General features: G+C 45.5%; 1 protein-coding gene across 2 annotated transcripts in view; it reads left to right on the top strand.

Annotated features, from left to right (window-relative positions):
• Positions 1-18,127, top strand: part of Pi4ka (phosphatidylinositol 4-kinase alpha) — a 117,549-nt gene that overhangs the window by 81,177 nt on the left and 18,245 nt on the right. For both annotated transcript variants that reach the window (XM_090320563.1, XM_090320562.1), the window contains exons 24-39: positions 583-653; positions 731-855; positions 1,986-2,067; positions 2,346-2,429; positions 3,038-3,127; positions 4,427-4,546; positions 6,978-7,070; positions 8,530-8,686; positions 9,323-9,450; positions 10,864-11,022; positions 11,243-11,394; positions 13,440-13,547; positions 14,768-14,895; positions 16,943-17,062; positions 17,237-17,316; positions 17,422-17,615. In XM_090320563.1, the coding sequence (XP_090176689.1) occupies positions 583-653; positions 731-855; positions 1,986-2,067; positions 2,346-2,429; positions 3,038-3,127; positions 4,427-4,546; positions 6,978-7,070; positions 8,530-8,686; positions 9,323-9,450; positions 10,864-11,022; positions 11,243-11,394; positions 13,440-13,547; positions 14,768-14,895; positions 16,943-17,062; positions 17,237-17,316; positions 17,422-17,615 (1,891 nt within the window). The remainder of the gene's footprint in view (positions 1-582; positions 654-730; positions 856-1,985; positions 2,068-2,345; positions 2,430-3,037; positions 3,128-4,426; positions 4,547-6,977; positions 7,071-8,529; positions 8,687-9,322; positions 9,451-10,863; positions 11,023-11,242; positions 11,395-13,439; positions 13,548-14,767; positions 14,896-16,942; positions 17,063-17,236; positions 17,317-17,421; positions 17,616-18,127) is intronic.

The following is an 18,127-nucleotide window of genomic DNA, read 5'->3' as shown; positions in this document are numbered from 1 at the left end:
GAGTTCAAGCCCCACAACTGACCTAAAAATAAAAAACAGAATGAGACATTAAGGCTGGGAGTTTGGCCTAGTGGTAGAGTGCTTGCCTAGCATGCACAAAGACTTGGGTTCAATTCCTCGGTACCACATACATAGCAAAAAGCCAGAAGTGGTGCTGAGGCTCAAGTGGTAGAGCTCTAGCCTTGTGAAAGTCCAAGGACAGTGCTCAGGCCCTGAGTTCAAGCCCAGGACTCGCGCCCCCCCCCCCCCCCAAAAAAATGAGGCATCAACATAGATTTAGAGGAGACCACAAGCCAATACCATATGGTGTCCAGGATTGGATCCTGAAGCAGAAAGGGGACATGGGTAGAAGAATTTGGAAGCTCAGATAAAGCTTAAAGTTTAGGAACAGTGTTGTGTCAATGCCTTCTCTTAGTTTTGACAACTATATCTAGTCATAGCAGAACTCTTAGAAAACCAATGAAGGATACATAGGAACTCTGGCAAGTTTCAGATCATTTCAGAAAAAAAGTTTGCAAACAATAGGATCACTGTCCTGTCTGTGGCTGAGCCTTACCTATGGCAACTTCTTTCTTGTTTCAGGGATGATGCAGTGTGTGATTGCTGTTGCTGACAAAGTATTTGATGCTTTCCTGAACATGATGGCGGATAAAGTAAGCCTTGTCAAAGCATGAGCATGTGCATGCTAGAGACACACGGGGGCGCCATTGTACTTCTCTTATGATTCTAGGCTAAGACCAAGGAGAATGAAGAGGAACTGGAGAGGCATGCCCAGTTTCTACTGGTGAATTTCAATCACATTCACAAAAGGATAAGGAGAGTAGCTGACAAGTACCTGTCTGGCCTGGTAGATAAGTAAGTGCCATCGCCTGCTAACGTGTGTATATGTATAGATGTTTGTGGTTTGGAATGCAAGGAAAATTTAATCCTGAAAAGCAGTCCAAACAACTTAACAGAATTAAAAACTCTGTTCAGGATATCAGGGAGTTTGCTGCAGTCTGAAATTTAGTCTGGAACTTCTGTTCATTCTGAGTTATTGACCTTACTTACAGCACCCTGACAAGACACAACCTGCTGTCTCCAACCCAAGTACCCAGCCAGAGATACGCAAGTTAAATTAATGTCCTTTGAGTTTTTTAGGAACAAAAGCTGGCACTGACCTCTCACCGTTATTTGTGCTGGGAGCCAAAACAGACCCATTACTTTTTTTTTTGACAGTCCCTGGACTTGAACTCAGGGCCTGGGCACTGTTCTTGGACTTTCTAGAGGCTAGAGCTCTACTGCTTGAGTCACAGCACCATTTTGGCTTTTTTCTATGTATGTGGTACCGAGTGCTACCCAAGCACTCTACCACTAGGCCAAACGCACGGCCCCAAAACAGACCCATTCCTATACTAATAAAACCCTCAATGGTGAGCTGCGCCAGCCTCCTTGAGGTGTCAAAACTGAAGATAGCAAGCACCACACTGAGCCTGCCTGCAGTTTCCCAAATGTATTTAGGAGTTCATAAGCCTACTATAAATGCTGCATGCCTGGTGCAGAAAAGGTGAATAATCTGAGAATGGGTTAAGAGCCAACCAGGGGCACTTAAAAAGTTTAGCACACATGTGGCATGTGTCTGATCCAAGCCTCTTCAGCAGTGGGTCAGGCAGCTTCTGTCAGTGTCATACAGATACTATTATTTACCATCTAAGCACAAATAGTAAGACTAGGAGATTTGCTTAGGGTAGGGAGGAGTTATAGACCACCCAGTGTAGAGTTGAGCAGGCCACCTCAGGCCTTCTCAGGTCATTTGTGAGACATGGGGAGTGGGGAACTGGCTGGGTCTGGGAACACTGCTGAAGATCCGAAGGAGGATGAGTACCCGGCCTCTTTGTACTCATACTGGTGTGGGGTGAGGGAGCCTGCAGAAGTGGCCCCCTCTATGAAGGAAGTATTGATCCTTCAAGGATCAACTGGATCCTGAGAGTCTATTTCTGGTGCAGATTTCCTCATTTGCTCTGGAGTGGAACTGTGCTGAAGACCATGTTGGACATCCTGCAGACCTTGTCACTGTCGCTGAGTGCTGTGAGTATCCCCTAGTGACCTAGGTCTGGCTAACATACCTGCTATCCCCTCTGTATTTTGTGGTATACTCTTCCATTGATATACCTGAGCCTAATTTGTGCTACAAATGGTGAATTTGGGAGGGTGTGTACACAGATCCCACCCTGGTATCCCCAGGAAGTGGCAGCAAATTTGAAAGCCCATAAATGACATACACGGGAGGGGGTGGCAGAGGTGTGATTGACTGTCAAAAACTTGGCAATGATGGATTGGAAAAGGAATATTCTCTATGCTTGCAGGATATTCACAAGGACCAGCCTTACTATGACATCCCCGATGCCCCCTATCGGATCACAGTTCCTGATACCTGTGAAGCCCGAGAGGTAGATCCTGCCTAGTCCCCTCATTCTCTGAGTATGTTAGACAAGTGTTCAGTGTACATTAGGTCCCTCAGTCCCCACTAGTTAGAGGTATGAGTGGCTTGACCTCACCAGAGGGCAGGTGACTCATCCTCTACAGGCCTAGGAGCTCAGCTTAGCCACCATGACTTTCAGCTGTATTTCTGCTTTAGCTGCCAAGGAGGGTTCCAGCTACCAGACAGTTTATAGCCCCTCAAATCCACATTGAGCAAAGGGTGATTTTTCAGATGAATCTACTCTTTGCGGCCATGCTGAGGCCACTCTCTTTGATATGCAAATACCGGCACTATGTCTTCATGTGGCCTTCTCCTATGCATACATTCTTACTATAGCTTTATATCCACATCCCTCTTCTCATAAGGATACCAACCATACTGGGTTAGGGATACACCAATAGCCTTTTCATTTAATCACCTCTTGAAAACCCTTGTCTCTTAAGTTTTCAATTTCATTCTGAGCATTAGGGCTTCAGCTTAGGTTTTGTGGGAAGACAGAGTTCATCCTGTGACAAACAATAACGGCTCAGATGGGCTGACGTCAGGTTGTTGATAAGAGGTCTCTTCCACTTCCAGAGCATCGTGAAGGACTTCGCTGCACGCTGTGGGATGATCCTGCAGGAAGCCATGAAGTGGGCTCCCACAGTTACCAAGTCCCACCTACAGGTACTTTCCCTAAATTTTCAAAAGCTCCTCTGGCAGTCCAAAGAGCTTTTACGTAGGCAAAGAACCCAAAATACAAACAGCACTCATATGAATAAGCCTGAGAATTGACACATGTCCACAGACTGTTCCCATTAAAAGTGAGGGTGGGGGTTGGCTAGGGCAAGAGAAAGATAGGTGGCTCTTAAGATGAGTGGGCCCATGGCCGGGAGTTTGGCCTAGTGGTTGAAGTGCTTGCCAAGCATGCAAGGAGACCCTGGTTCAATTCCTCAGTACCACATACATATAGAAAAAGCTGGAAATGGTGCTGTGACTCAAGTGATAGAGCTCTAGCCTTGAGAAAACCCAAGGACAGTGCTCAGGCCCTGAGTTCAAGCCCCAGAACTGAAAAAAAAAAAAAAAAAAGATGAGTGGGCTCAAGCTGATCACTCACTCATACAAGGTAAGATAAGAAAGGACTTCAAGGGCCAGGAGTTTGGGCTAGTGGTTAAAGTGCTTGCCTAGCATGCATGAAGACCCGGGTTCAATTCCTCGGTACCACATACATAGAAAAAAGCCGGAAGTGGTGCTGAGGCTCAAGTGGTAGAGCTCTAACCTTGAGAAAGTCCAAGGACAGTGCTCAGGCCCTGAGCTCAAGCCCAGGACTGGCAAAAAAAAAAAAAAAAAAAAAAGAAAGGACTTCAAGCTGCTTACAAGATAGACAGGGATGATGTGATGGGAGAAAAAGCTGCCAGGAGACTGCAGCAGCCTTCCAGGTCTGAGAACATTGTGTATATCTGTACGTGAGTGCCAGGACTTGGTGTAGGCAGAGGCAAAGTGGGGAACTTGTGTTCTAGTACAGTTTTGTCTAAGGAAAACAAAAAAACCCAGGTGCCGGTGTCTTACACCTATAATCCTAGCTACTCAGGAGGCTGAGATCTGAGGATAGCAGTTCAAAGCCAGCCTGGGCACTAAAGACGGTGAGACTCTTATCTCTAACCACCAGAAAACCGGAAGTGGTGTTATGGCTCAAGTGGTAGAGCACTAACTTTGAGCTGAAGAGCTCAGGGTGAAAGCCCAGGCCCAGAGTTCAAGTCCCATGACCACCAAAAGAAAAAAAAAAAAAAAGAAGAAAGAAAAAGGCTTGACTGTACTGAAAAGCACTACAGCTAGCAAGTGAGGAGCAAACCCAGAATTAAAACATAGTGTTTCTCTGCTACTCCAGACTTAAAAAGTATTACTTCTCCCTTTAAATATGATAGAATAAGTACAATGCAATAGTTTTCCCTCAAAATACAATAGAATCTTGGCTTCTAATTTCAGGAATATCTGAACAAACATCAGAACTGGGTATCAGGACTGTCTCAGCACACAGGACTGGCCATGGCCACTGAGAGCATCCTTCACTTTGCTGGCTACAACAAGCAGAACACAACTCTTGGGGTATGTGAGAACCTTCTATGAGAACAACATTGTGGTGGAAAGAAGACTGGAGCTTCTGTGTAGCTTTTCATAAAAGACTACTTGGCAGCCATATCCTACACATGTGAAGCAATGAGTTCAAACCCTGAAACTGGCCCAAGATTAATTATTTTAATTAAATTAAAGTAAATGAGAACCAGGCACCACTGGTTTATGCATGTAGCCCCTACTAGTTGGAAAACAGAGAAGCCGCAATCAAGACCAGTCTGGGCAGAAAAGTTTATGAGACCCTATCTCAAAAACAGCCATCAAGCCTGGTACTGGTGGCTCACACTTATAATCCTAGCTGCTCAGGAAGCTGAGATTTGACAATCATGGTTCAGAGCCAGCACAGGCGGGAAGCCTGTTAGACTCTTTATCTCCAGTTTAACCATCAGAGAAACTAGAAATAGGGTTATGGCTCACAGTGGCAGAGTGCTAGCCCTTAACAACAAACAAACAAAACAAACAAAAAAAACCACAACAAACTCAGGGACACTGCCCAGACCCTGAGTTCAAGCCCCATGACTGAAAAAACAAAACAAAGCCAACCAGCAAAAACTGGGCTGAAGATATAACTCAAGTGGTATGAAGTAGAAAGTTATTCTCTCAAACACAAGGCCTACTCCTGAGTTCAAATCTTATGGTAATAAAAAATTAAATAGATGGCTTGTATGGATTTCTGGTAGATGATGCTAAAAAGGAAAATGAGAAAAAGCTGTCTTTTAAATGTATGCTGTCAGCAGTGAGGGAGGTGGATCTGGAAGACACAGAAACTACATGTGTGCATACGTACATGTATGGCAGGCAAGGGGTTGGAAAGATTTTCTCTCATTTTGTGAGTTGCCTTTGTTCTCCAGGAAAAAATTTTCTCTCTTCTGCTGACATACGTTTAGAAAGCATATTTAGGGCTAAGAATGTGTACTAGTGGTAGAGTGCGTGCCTAGCATACACAAAGGCCTAGATTCATTTCCTTAGTACCACCTACCCAGAAAAAGTCAGAAGTGGTGCTATGGCTCAAGGGGTAGAGCACTAGCCTTGAGAAAGCTCAATGACAATGCTCAGACCCTCAGTTCAAGCCCCAGGACTGGGAAAAAGAAAAAGAAAGAAAGTATATTTATTCTGTTGGATATTTTAGAGGCCTTTTTAGCTTCTACCCTTACCTTCAACCACCTTGAATCACATTTCCAAACTTTTACAGTACAAGCTGCCTTTAGAACAAGAAATCATTGAACATATCAGTCCTTATATTCAAAACCTATTTTGGGAAGGAAGGAATCATAACTCCTTTTTTTTTTTTTTTTTTGGTCAGTCATGGGACTTGAACCCCAGGCCTTTGCATTTTCCCTGAGCTCTTCTGCTCAAGGCTTCTGCCCTATCTCTTGAGCCACAGTGACACTTCCAGTTTTCTGGTGGTAAATGGAAGAGTCTCGAAGACTTTAGTCCCCTGGCTGGTTTTGAACCAATCATTGGATCTCAGCCTCCTGAGTAGCTAGGATAACAAACGTGAGCCACAACACCTGGCTCATATCTCCTTTTTAGCTAGATCTTATCAGTAAGAAAGTAATACTTTCTAGAAGAAAGTTATACCATGTCTGACTTTAAAAATAAAGTAAAGCAAGTAGTTTGGCCTAATGATAGAGTGCTTGCCTCGCATGCACAAAGACCCAGGTTCGATTCCTCAGTACCGCATACATAGAAAAGAGCCGGAAGCAGTGCTGTGGCTGAAGTGGTAGAGTTCTAGCCTTGAGAAAGTGCAAGGACAGTGCTCAGGCCCTGAGTTGAAGCCTCAGGACTGGCAAAAAAAGAGAGAGAGACAACAGGAGCATGGCCTAGTGGTAGCTCGTTCACCTAGCATGCACAAAGCCATGGGTTCGATTCCCTGGAACCACATACACAGAAAAAGTGGCGCTGTGGCTCAAGTGGTGGAGTGCTAGCCTTGAGCAAAATGTATCCAAGAACAGTGCTCAGGCCCTGAGTTCAAGCCCCAGGACTGGAAAAAAAAAAAGAGATAAGCTTATTTAGTTGTTTTAGTCTTGAATGTATCTGTCCTTAAATCAAAATAATAAGGAAATGCTCGTTTGGAGTTGGGTATCACTTAATTCCCATCTATCAGACCATAGAAGGTATTTATTCATTAATTTATCAACATTGAAGACTTTTATGTGTTGTTTTATTTGTGCTAGTACTAGGGCACTTTTCTCACTCAAAGCTGGTGCTCTACTGTTTGAGCCGCTGCTCCACTTCCAGCTTTTTGGTGGCTAATTGAGATGAAAGTCTCATGGACTTCCCTACTCAGGCTATCTCCTGATAATAGCTCCTAGATCTGAACTTATCAATTGCACTGTGGTTTAACTAAGGTAAACAAGAGACTGCAATGGTGTTCTGACAAAATGATGTTATTTGTCTGTAGGCAACTCAACTAACAGAACGTCCAGCCTGTGTGAAGAAAGATTACTCCAATTTCATGGCGTCCTTGAATTTGCGCAACCGCTACGCTGGCGAGGTGCTTGTTGGGGGAGGTTCTGCAGAGCATCTTGTTTATTATTTTTTTTTTTGGCTTTCTCCCCAATGGAATATGGATGAGGGATCTGAGCAATGTAGAATTTACTCATTGTGGGTAGCTTGAAGGATATGGGTCTGTGGCACTCATTGGCATTCTAGATCATTTATGATAATTACATAATATCCTCACAAGAGGATATGTTAAGGCATTCTGTTCTTCTGGCATTTTTTTTTTTTTGCCAGTTCTGGGCATGAGCTCAGGGCCTGAGCACTGTCCTTGGACTTTCTCAAGGCTAGAGCTCTACCACTTGAGCCTCAGCACCACTTCCAGCTTTTTTCTATGTATGTGGTGCCAAGGAATTGAACCCGGGTCTTCCTGCATGCTAGGCAAGCATTCTACCACTAGGCCAAACTCATGGCCCACTAACATTTTTATTTTATTTTATTTGTCAGTCGTGGGGTTTGAACTCTGGGTCTGGGCGCTGTTCCTGGGCTCTTCAGCTCAAGGCTACCACCTTGAAACTCTTGAAAGTTCACCAGGCCTAGTCTTCCCTGGAGTATCTCCTTGTGAACATTTACTTGCTTATTGTAATAACCGCTATTTCTCTCTGCCATGAGCCTCAGCAGCCATTGACTAAATGCTGGAGATTGTCCTGAGAGTTCTGTTGTGTGTCATGTTAAATACTCTGGTGGCAGTTGGAAGTCTGTCTTTGGAGTATAGGTTTAGTTTTCGGAAAGAGTCTTACCTCATTTACACTCAAGTCTTATGAATAAAAAAGCAATACTTTCTGAACACATATTCTTTTAAAATAGTGGAACTAATTTTGTTGATTGAGTTCTAGTTCAGGTTCATGCAGTCCTGCCATGGGTCAGACCCTGGGCTCAGGGCTAGATACAAAGAGACCAGGTTTCTACCCTTGGGGAACACCTAGTGGTGGGAACATCAGCATGCAATTCTAGAAGAGAAAGTTTTTTTTTTTTTTTTTAGAACTGCAAAGGTAGCTTCACTGAAATGAACTGCACTTGGGACAGTGAGGCACACACTATCCATTTGTGAGTGTGGTGAGGTGGGTGCTGGGGCTTCCATAGTGTGTGTCTGCTTTCTCTACAAGATTGCTGACTACTGCCAGGTGGGGTGGCTCATACCTGTAATCCTGTAATCCTAGCTACTCAGAGATCTGAGGATCACTGTTCAATGCCAGCCCAAGCACTAAGGAACCTAAAGAATGAGAGACTCTTATCTCCAGTTAACCTCTGGAAAACAGGAAGTGGGGCTTGGCTCAAGAGGTAGAGTGGTAGCCTGGAGCTGAAGAGCTCAAGGACAATACCTGGGCCCAGGGGTAGGGTGATGACCTTAGCTGAAGAGCTCAGGGACAGCACCCAGGCCCAGAGTTCAAGCCCCATGACCACAAAAAAAAAAAAAAAAAAGACTGCTGACTAGTGAATGTGCTCTTTTGCAGGTATATGGAATGATTCGGTTCTCAGGTGCCACAGGCCAGATGTCTGACCTGAACAAAATGATGGTCCAGGATCTGTCTACAGCTTTAGACCACAGTAATCCCCAGCACTACACACAGGCCATGTTCAAGCTGACTGCAATGCTCATTAGCAGCAAAGGTACTGAACAAAAGCTCCATATAATTAACTTTAGGTTTGTTTCTAAGTGAATGTTTGCTTTCATGATGCTTAGCAAGCCCGTGTTTTAACTGAGGAAAGCTAGAGCTACAGGACCTGGCACAGTGGTTCATGTCTACAATCCCACCTACTCCTGAGGCAGAGATTAGGAAAAATGAGGTTCAAGGGGAGTCTGGGCAAAAAAGTTATCAAGACTCCTGTGAACCGCTTGCTGAGGATACATGTAATCCAAATTGTACAGGAGTTTATAGGTAGGAAGAAAATAGCCTGAATCCTAATATGAGGCTAGCCCCTAAAAAATACAAAAAACTATTCTAAAAAAATAGCCAAAGGGAAAAAAAAATCATAGGGACATGGCTCAAGTGGTGGAGTACCTGCTTAGCAAGCTTAAGCCCCAAGTTCAAACACCAGTAATACAAGAGATTGAAGAAGGCAAGGGACCTCGTCAACTAGCTAGCTGCTGAGCTCCTCAAGTAGAGACCTTTGTGTCATATTGCCTTTCGTGAGTGAAAAGTTAAACAAAAGGTCCCAATCAGAGTTTACCTTTTGTCAGACCAGGGAGGCCATATTCAGATCTAGGCAGGGTCAGAGGCCTCTAAAGGATGTGTTTGGTCCTAGATTGTGACCCTCAGCTCCTCCATCATCTGTGTTGGGGTCCCCTCCGGATGTTCAATGAGCACGGCATGGAGACTGCCCTAGCCTGCTGGGAGTGGCTGCTGGCCGGCAAGAATGGAGTGGAAGTGCCGGTAGGACACCTTAGGGTTAGCCCTGAGGATGGGTGGGATAAGAGGTGGAAGGAAGCTATCCTGGCTGCCAGTGATCAGCATGAAGACCACAGGCAAGCTCCTCACCCTATATTAATCCTTGTTCTTCTTTATATAGTGTGTTAGACTTTGTATCATTTGTGCCTTGACCACACAGCCATCATGGGAATAGAAAGTTAAAAAGTATGACGCTGGGCCGGGAATTTGGCCTAGTGGTAGAGTGCTTGCCTAGCATGCGTGAAGGCCCGGGTTCGACTCCTTGGTACCACATACATAGAAAAAAGCCAGAAGTGGTGCTGAGCCTCAAGTAGTAGAGCTCTAGCCTTGAGAAAGCCCAAGAATAGTGCTCAGGCCCTAATCTCAAGCCCAGGTCTGGCCAAAAAAAAAAAAAAAAGTACAATGCTGCCAGACCACCAGTGTATCTCATACCTGTAATACTACTTTCTCAGGAGACTGAGATCCAGAGGACCACCATTTGAAACCAGCCAGGGCAGAAAAGTCCACAAGACTATCTGCAAAAATAACCAGAAAAGGCTAGGCTGGAGTAATGACTCAAGTGGAAAGTGCTATAGCCAAACAAGCAAGCCAAGCAACAGAATGCTCTAAGTTCACATTCTTCCTGGCAAGATTAGTTCATTAATTCATTTAAAGAAAACATGAAATTTATAGGGCAATATTTTCAAAAGCTCATTGTAAAGTTTGTAGCTCTTTTGTTCCTCTGAGTTTCCTAGGGATCTCAACATGGCTTTGCCCCAGTGCTTCTCTTGTCTGTCATGGTACTTTTACCAATCCCATTATCTATCTCAACTCTGACACCCCAGTCTAAGTGAATTCGTCTAGTCAACTGCCCCCAAGCTCCATGAGGCTTAGCTAATCAGAACCTCCAATTTGATAGGTCCAGATGCCACCTACCTGTGTAAATGCCAGTCCCTCGGTTCTAGCCAAATTCCTCACTACTATCTTTGATTTCCCTTCCCTATAGGGTATTAAGTCAGCTTTACTGCTCTGTGTGTGTGTGTGTGTGTGTGTGTGTGTGTGTGTGTGTGTGGTGGTCCTTAGGGTCTTACTCTCTTACATGGTTTTTTGTTTAGATTTACTGCTCTACCACTTGAACCACAGCTCTACTTTCTGCTTTTTTGTGGTTAAGAGTCTTATGAACTTGTGAAAGCATATGAAATATGAAAGCCCAGTTTGGCTTAAAAGTTCAATCCTCGGGCCTCAGCTTCCTGATTAGCTAGGATTATATGTGTGAACCACTGGAACCTGGCCAGTCTTTACTTTTTTTCTTTTTTTCCATACGTTCCTTGGTTTCTAAATTGTATTCAGTAATTTAGAAACAAAACAGTAACCTCTTTCTGTGCTTCCTTAGAGGAGCTAACATTTGTTTGCTTACAGTTTATGCGGGAAATGGCAGGGGCCTGGCATATGACAGTGGAACAGAAGTTTGGACTGTTTTCTGCTGAGACAAAGGAAGCAGATCCCCTTGCAGCATCAGAAGCAAGTCAGCCTAGACCCTGTCCCCCTGAAGTGACTCCTCACTACATCTGGATTGATGTATGTACCTGTCCCCTCTGCTTCCTGAGCTCCGCTATGCTCTGTCCTCTCAATCCCCTCAACCTTAGGGACCAAGACTCCACTTGGACTGTGTGGTTAGCCAGCCTGGGGGCCTGATCTGCAAAAGAGGGTGACCCAGCCCCACCCACCAAACTGTTGGCCCAAAGACTCTCCCCAGCCTACTATACCAGCACCACAGCATGTTTTTCTTCTCATCTAGTTCCTGGTGCAGCGGTTTGAGATCGCCAAATATTGCAGCTCTGACCAGGTGGAGATCTTTTCCAGTCTGCTGCAGCGCTCCATGTCCTTGAACATTGGAGGGGCCAAGGGGAGCATGAACCGGCATGTGGCAGCCATCGGACCCCGCTTCAAGTGAGGACTCCTCAGGACATCCTGAGTTCTGTTGCTGCTTTGTGTGTGTCTGTGTCTGTGTGTGCCTGTGTGTGTCATGTCAGGTGCTTTTATATTTGTCATAGGGCTTTTATACAATATTACACAGTGTGGTGCAAAGGAAGAGCTTATGAAGATACCCTTCCTAATTGCACTAAGGCTATGAGCTTCTAGCTGGTCAAAGATCTCTCCATACCAGCCCTGCACCCTTCCACCATGCACACAGCTTGTTCAGCCTGCTCCTTCTCCTAGACACTTACCTTTACCATCTTCTGGGCAGGTTTTATGGCTGGCACCCAGTGACTGTATCAACCCAGGCACAGTGGAAACCCTGGCTCCTACCATGTGTTCTGTCTGCCCCTCCCCTAAGCTCTAGACTTAAGTCCCTATCTAGCCCACTGGCTGCCCACTGGGGCTATATTTCTCAAGCCATCTGCTGGGAAGAGCTGGTTCTTTCCATATTAATACACCATCTGTCATTGACCTGTACTTTTATAAAATGCAACCAAAATGAATTACTGGAAAGTGCTCCACACTGGCCATCTGTTCAGTGAACAGCCCTTACCTAGAGGATCAGTGCATTGTAAATTACATGCAGAAAAATTGCCTTACCCACAGTTTGCCATCCTCCTGTCCCCTTGTGTAGCCAGATGCCCTTTTAGTTGCCCTGTAATGGGTCTGGCTTCTCTTCATTTCCACACTGTTACTTCTCCATCTCCACTCCTCATTTGAAGCAAGCCAGCTGCCTTACTGTGCCTCCCCTCCCTAGGACTAAGGTTAGTAGTGAATGCAGTGCCTGTGGCTGGTATAGATAGATATTGGTGGCTTTGTTGTGTCCTGCCCCTCCTGTGCTATGCCTATGCCCAGCCTGGATCCATGATGCCCTGCCTGAATCGATGATGCCCTCAGCACCCTGAGCCTTAGCTCCCACACCTACTTCCCCTGGACCCTCATTACCCTGCTTCTGCCACAAGAGAAGCTGCTTCTCCTCAGGGCCCATTTTATTGCCAGCCTTTCAGAATTCTTAGTAACTGTAGTATGTCCTGTTGGGACAGTCATATCATAGCAAACAGATTTGTAAAATTTCTGCTGCTTTTGTGCGTGCGTGCGTGCGTGCGTGCGTGCGTGCGTGCGTGTGTGTGTGTGTGTGTGGTGGAACTTGAACTAGGCCTGGGTGCTGTGCTGTCCCTGAGCTCTTCAGCTCAAGGTTACCGCACTACTGCCTACTGCTGGGCCTGGGCATTGCCCCTGAGCTCTTTAGCTCAAAGCTACTGCCCTACTCTTGAGCCAAGCCCCACTTCTCATTTTCTGGAGGTTAATTGGAGATAAGAATCTCAGGTCCTTTTGTGCCTGGGCTAGCTTTGAACCCTGATCCTCAGATCTCAGCCTCCTGAGTAGCTTCTGCTTTTTATTCTGTGGATTTCTATGTCTCACTCACCAAGAGGATTAATTGTGGGGGTTTGTTGTTTTGTTGTTGTTGGGGGGGGTTGTTTTTGTTTTTCTTTCCTTTTCTTTTTTGCCAGTTGTGGGGCTTGAACTCAGGGCCTGAGCACTATCATTGGACTTTTCTCAAGGCTTGAGCTCTACCACTTGATCCAGCACCACTTCCAGCTTTTTTCTATGTATGTGGTAACAAGGAATCGAACCTGGGTCTTTGTGCATGCTAGGCAAGCACTCTACCACTAGGCCAAACTCCTGGCCCCTTGTTGTTGTTGGTGGTGGTGGTGGTGGTGGTGGTGATGGTGTGTGTGCGTGTGTGTGTGTGTGTCTTTGTCTTTGTCTTTGTCTTTCTTTGGCTGTGGATATAGCTTAGTCATAGAATACTTGCCTAGCATAAGGAAGCCCCCAGCTGTACACACACAAAAAAATTCCTGAGTCCTTGTAGGTAAAAGAAATGTATGACCTGTATAGTCTGCTTGGATCCAGGCTCCACCATCCACAAGCATGTCCTAAGCTCAAGAGCTATAAGGTTGGCTCAGCCCTAGTCCAGATTCCATCCCTGATTCAACCCTGGGTTTCTCTCTCAGACTTCTGACCCTGGGGCTGTCTCTTTTGCACGCTGATGTGGTTCCAAATGCAACCATTCGCAATGTGCTTCGTGAGAAGATCTACTCAACTGCCTTTGACTACTTCAGGTATTCCCTGGCCCCCAATGTGATATGCCATGTACCCAGCATCAGCCCCACCCCACACAGTGCCCCCTCATCCCAGACGCTCACAGACCTATGAGTGACCTCCCAGAAGAATATAGATCACCTGGTTCATGCTTACAACGTCATTATTCAGCAGCCCTGGAACTGTTAGATTTAAATACTCTCCAGCTATACATTGTGTCTGCATTGTGTTACATGTATGTACTGCGAGTCTTCTTCCCAGTGAAATACATGTAAATTTCTCTTGGTGCATTTGGTTTAAGAGATGAAGTGCAGCGAAACACTCACTTGTAGTTGCAACTATTTTTGAGGCTACAGTGGGAGGATCATCTGAAACCAAGCTGGGCAGCATATTTTATTTCAAAATAGAGAAGTTAGGCGTCAGTGACTCACATCCGTAATACTAGGTACTCGGGAGGCTGAGATCTGAAGGTTGAGGCTCAAAGCCAGCTTGAGCACACAAATCCAAGAGATTTATCTCCAGTTAACCAGTAAAACATCCGTGGAGATGTGGCTCAAGTAGTAAATGAACAGCCATTGTTGAAGGGTACAAGAGTATAAGGCCTAGATAGACACTGGTGGCTCATGTAATATAACAACTCAGGAGGCTGATATAGGAGGACTGAAGTTCCAAGCCAGCCAGGGCAGAAAAGTCCATGAGACTCTTATCTTCAATTAATTACTTTGGAAAAAAAAAAAAAAAAGGTGGAGCTGTGGCTCAAGTGGTAGAGCACTAGACTTGAACAAAAAACTCGGACAGTGCCCACACCAAGATTTCAAGCTCCAGTAATGGCACAGAAAGATAGAGAGATTGAATGTATACCATTTACTTATTCTATTATTTTAAATGGTTATTGTGTGCACATGTGTGCATACACACACATACACATGCCTATAAAGCATAAGCTTTGCCATTATTTCTAGGTAGCTCAATTGTCATGATCTACCATAACATATTAACAGTCAAAAGCTATAAACAGTGCAGAGAGTGGTGATGAAGTAAGCAGGAGGGAACTTTCAAAAACACCACACTTTGCCATGGAAATCAGTGTTCAGTTGGACCTTGGAGCTGTTAGGGACATCCCTGAAGCTAATCTCTTCACTTACGTCCATTTTTACCACCATATATTTAACTAGTCTCTAGTCCATAACTGAACATGCTCAACTCATTCATTCTCTTATTCTCTTGTGGTTGTTTGAAGTTGTCCCCCAAAGTTCCCTACTCAAGGAGAAAAGAGGCTGCGTGAAGATATAAGCATAATGATTAAATTCTGGACTGCCATGTTCTCTGATAAGAAGTATTTGACTGCCAGCCAGCTTGTTCCCCCAGGTAAGCATTGCCCTGAGAGTACAACTGCTCCTGGAGGGGCAGACAGGATGGGAATATGCTGTGAATAGAACCGGAAGAGCCAGACAGGAGAGCAGGTAGGGCCTGGGTGAGTCCTTGCCTTGGCCATGCTATATGCACATCCCTGGAGACCTAGTGCCTACTTGGCTTTTCCTTTAGCCCAAGATGAGGCAAATGACAAACATAGTAGGTCTGTGAGTTGACATCTCATCTTGGAACTTCTCTTTGTACTAGCTGAGTTCATAGATGCTCATTGTATGGGCTAAGGCCAGTATGCCTGGATAAACATGGCATGGTCCACTGTCCTCTGTCAGAGACAGACAGATGAATTCTCTTCAAGAGAAGGACCATGGAAACACCCCTTGACTGACACTAGGCCCAACCAGATTTGTTAGGTAATCCGAAATGATTTTCTGGAAGCAGTGACATGTCAGAAAGGATGTATTAGGAGCCGGCCAAGGTAGATAGGAAAAAAGAGCTTTCCATAAGTCTGGCATTGTGGCTCATGCCTGTAATCCTAGCTAGTCAGGAGGCTGAGATCTGAGGGTCACAGTTCAAAGTTGAAAGCCAGCCTGGGCACTAAAGAACATGAGACTTTTATCTCCAATTAACTACTAGAAAATGGAAAGTGGGGCTATGGCTCAAGGGTAGGGTGGTAGCCTTAAGCTGAAGAGCTCAGGGACAGCACCCATGCCCAGGGGTAGGGTGATAGCCTTCAGCTGAAGAGCTCAGGGAACAGAGCACTAGAGTCTTTACTAGCAGCAAATTTCCAAGAGAAAGTCCTGGTCCTTGTCCCTCTAGTGCATAGCTAACTATAAACTACACAGTGGAGAGAAGGAAGGTCTTTAGGCAAACCCCCAGGTAAACAGTCTATTTCCAAGGAAGGGAAAGGGCAGTTGAAAAGACTTTTGGGACTGGAGTTTGGCCTAGTGGTAGAGTACTTTCCCAGCATGCACGAAGACCCGGGTTTGATTCTTTGGTACCACAAACAGAGAAAAGCAGGAAATGGTACTGTGGCTCAAGTGGTAATGTGCTAACCTCAAGGAAGGCCCAAGGATGGTGCCCAGGCCCTGAGCTCAAGCCTGGGACCTACAAAAAAAAAAAAAAAGGAAGAAGAAGAGGAAGGAAGGAAGAAACAAACAAACAAACTAGGAGGACTATGCTCATTTTTAGGAAGCTTTCCATCTAGAATGGTTAGAATTTAAAAATTGGAGCTGGGTGTTGGTGGTTGACACCTGTAATCCTAGCTACTCAGGAGACTGAGATTTGAGGATCATGGTTTGAAGCCTGCCCAGGCAAATTCATCAAAAACCATAAATAGGGGCTGGGAGTTTAGCCTAGTGGTAGAGTTCTTATCTATCATGCACAAATACCCGGGTTCAATTCCTCAGTACCACATACATAGAAAAAAGCCAGAGGTGGTGGTGTGGCTCAAGTGGTAGAGCTCTAGCCTTTAGAAAGTCCAAGGACAGTGCTCATGCTCTGAACCCAAGCCCAGGACTGGCAAACAACAACAACAAAAAAAAACAGAAATGGCACTATGGCTCAAGTGGTAGAGCACTAGCCTGAGCACAAAGAGACTCAGGGACAGCACTCAGGCCCTGAGTTCAAGCTCTACAGCCAACAACAACAGCAACAAAATTGGAAAGCCTACTGTTTGAAAGGGTTCATTCTGCCAAGTCTGCATCCATTCATTTTAGTGCTGGAGTGTATTCCTGATCTACCAGTTACCTTATTTGTAAATTCAAGTTTCTCTTTGTGACATCTTTTCTTTTTTTTTTTTTTTTGGCCAGTCCTGAGCCTGAGCTCAGGGCTTGAGCACTGTCCTTGGGTTTTCTCAAGGCTAGCACTCTACTTGAGCCATAGCACCACTTCTGGCTTTTTTTCTATGTATGTGGTACCGAGGAATCGAACCCCAGTCTTTGTGCATGCTAGGCAAACACTTTGCCCCTAGGCCAAACTCCTGGCCCCTGTGAGGTCTTTTCTTGAGCTAACTCATTCCCACAGACAATGGTATATTTGCCCACAGATAACCAGGACACTCGGAGCAACCTGGACATAACTGTGGGCTCTCGGCAACAGGCCACACAAGGCTGGATCAATACCTACCCCTTGTCCAGTGGCATGTCAACCATCTCTAAGAAGTCAGGTGAGTGGAGATTTGCCACTATATCTGTCAAGTCTGATTCCCTCTCCTGGTGGTCTGGTGAACACTCAGATGGAGGAAGAGAGCACTAAAAGAGAGCTACTTCTAGAATCTGAGACATTGAACAGGCAGTTGGCTTCCAGGGTCCATATTTGGTGCCTTGTCTTTTCTCTCTAGGTATGTCTAAGAAAACTAACCGGGGCTCCCAGCTGCACAAGTACTACATGAAGCGCAGGACACTGTTGCTGTCCTTGTTGGTAAGGCCTACAGCCACAGCCACTACCTACCACAGCATCCCAGGGCAGGGGTGGCATATGAACATCTGGAGAAGGTGCACTGGCATTTGTGTCTGATTTCACCAGGCTACTGAGATTGAGCGCCTCATCACTTGGTACAACCCACTATCAGCCCCAGAGCTGGAGCTGGACCAGGCAGGAGAAAACAGCGTAGCTAATTGGAGGTCAAAGTACATCAGCCTGAGTGAGAAGCAGTGGAAGGACAACGTGAACCTCGCCTGGAGCATCTCTCCTTACCTGGCTGTGCAGCTTCCAGCCAGGTAGGCACCTGGGTCTTCCCATTTCATCAGAGGTCCAGTGCAGAGCCCTTCTGGCTCAGTTGTAAGTACCAAGAAGCCTGATAGGGACCCCTCTGAGGACATGTGGAAACACATTAGGTAGACTGGGCCTCTAACCAAGACAGTCACCAGATTCTCAATTCAGAAGTGACACTGTGCCCTTGTGATCTTATCACACTTCTGGGTGGGGTGCCACAGTCCCTGAACCCAAAGGTAACATCATCAGAAATTGAGGACCAGTGATAGGAATGAAAAGAGCATCTGGAAGTAGACGGAAGAAAGGTTTGAGAGGGTTTGGGTTTGTAGACAGATGCCATCTTTCAGTGCAAGGCCACTAAGGAGACAAAGTGCTGCAGCTAATCTCCAAGTGTCCTGTGAGTTCTCCTGTCAAGACTCGCACAGAGACAGAACAATGTGACAACAGTGGCTTCTTGTGATGCTGTCCCATCAGACAGTCCTTAGCTCTTGTAGATGCATGTAGGGGCAGATGCTTC

Source organism: Megascapheus bottae, chromosome 28 (genome assembly GCF_031878675.1).
Source record: "Megascapheus bottae isolate mThoBot1 chromosome 28, mThoBot2.hap1, whole genome shotgun sequence".
Taxonomy (NCBI): domain Eukaryota; kingdom Metazoa; phylum Chordata; class Mammalia; order Rodentia; family Geomyidae; genus Megascapheus; species Megascapheus bottae.
The sequence above is the reverse complement of the archived record's forward strand: the minus strand, read 5'-3'. Positions and strand labels throughout refer to the sequence as shown.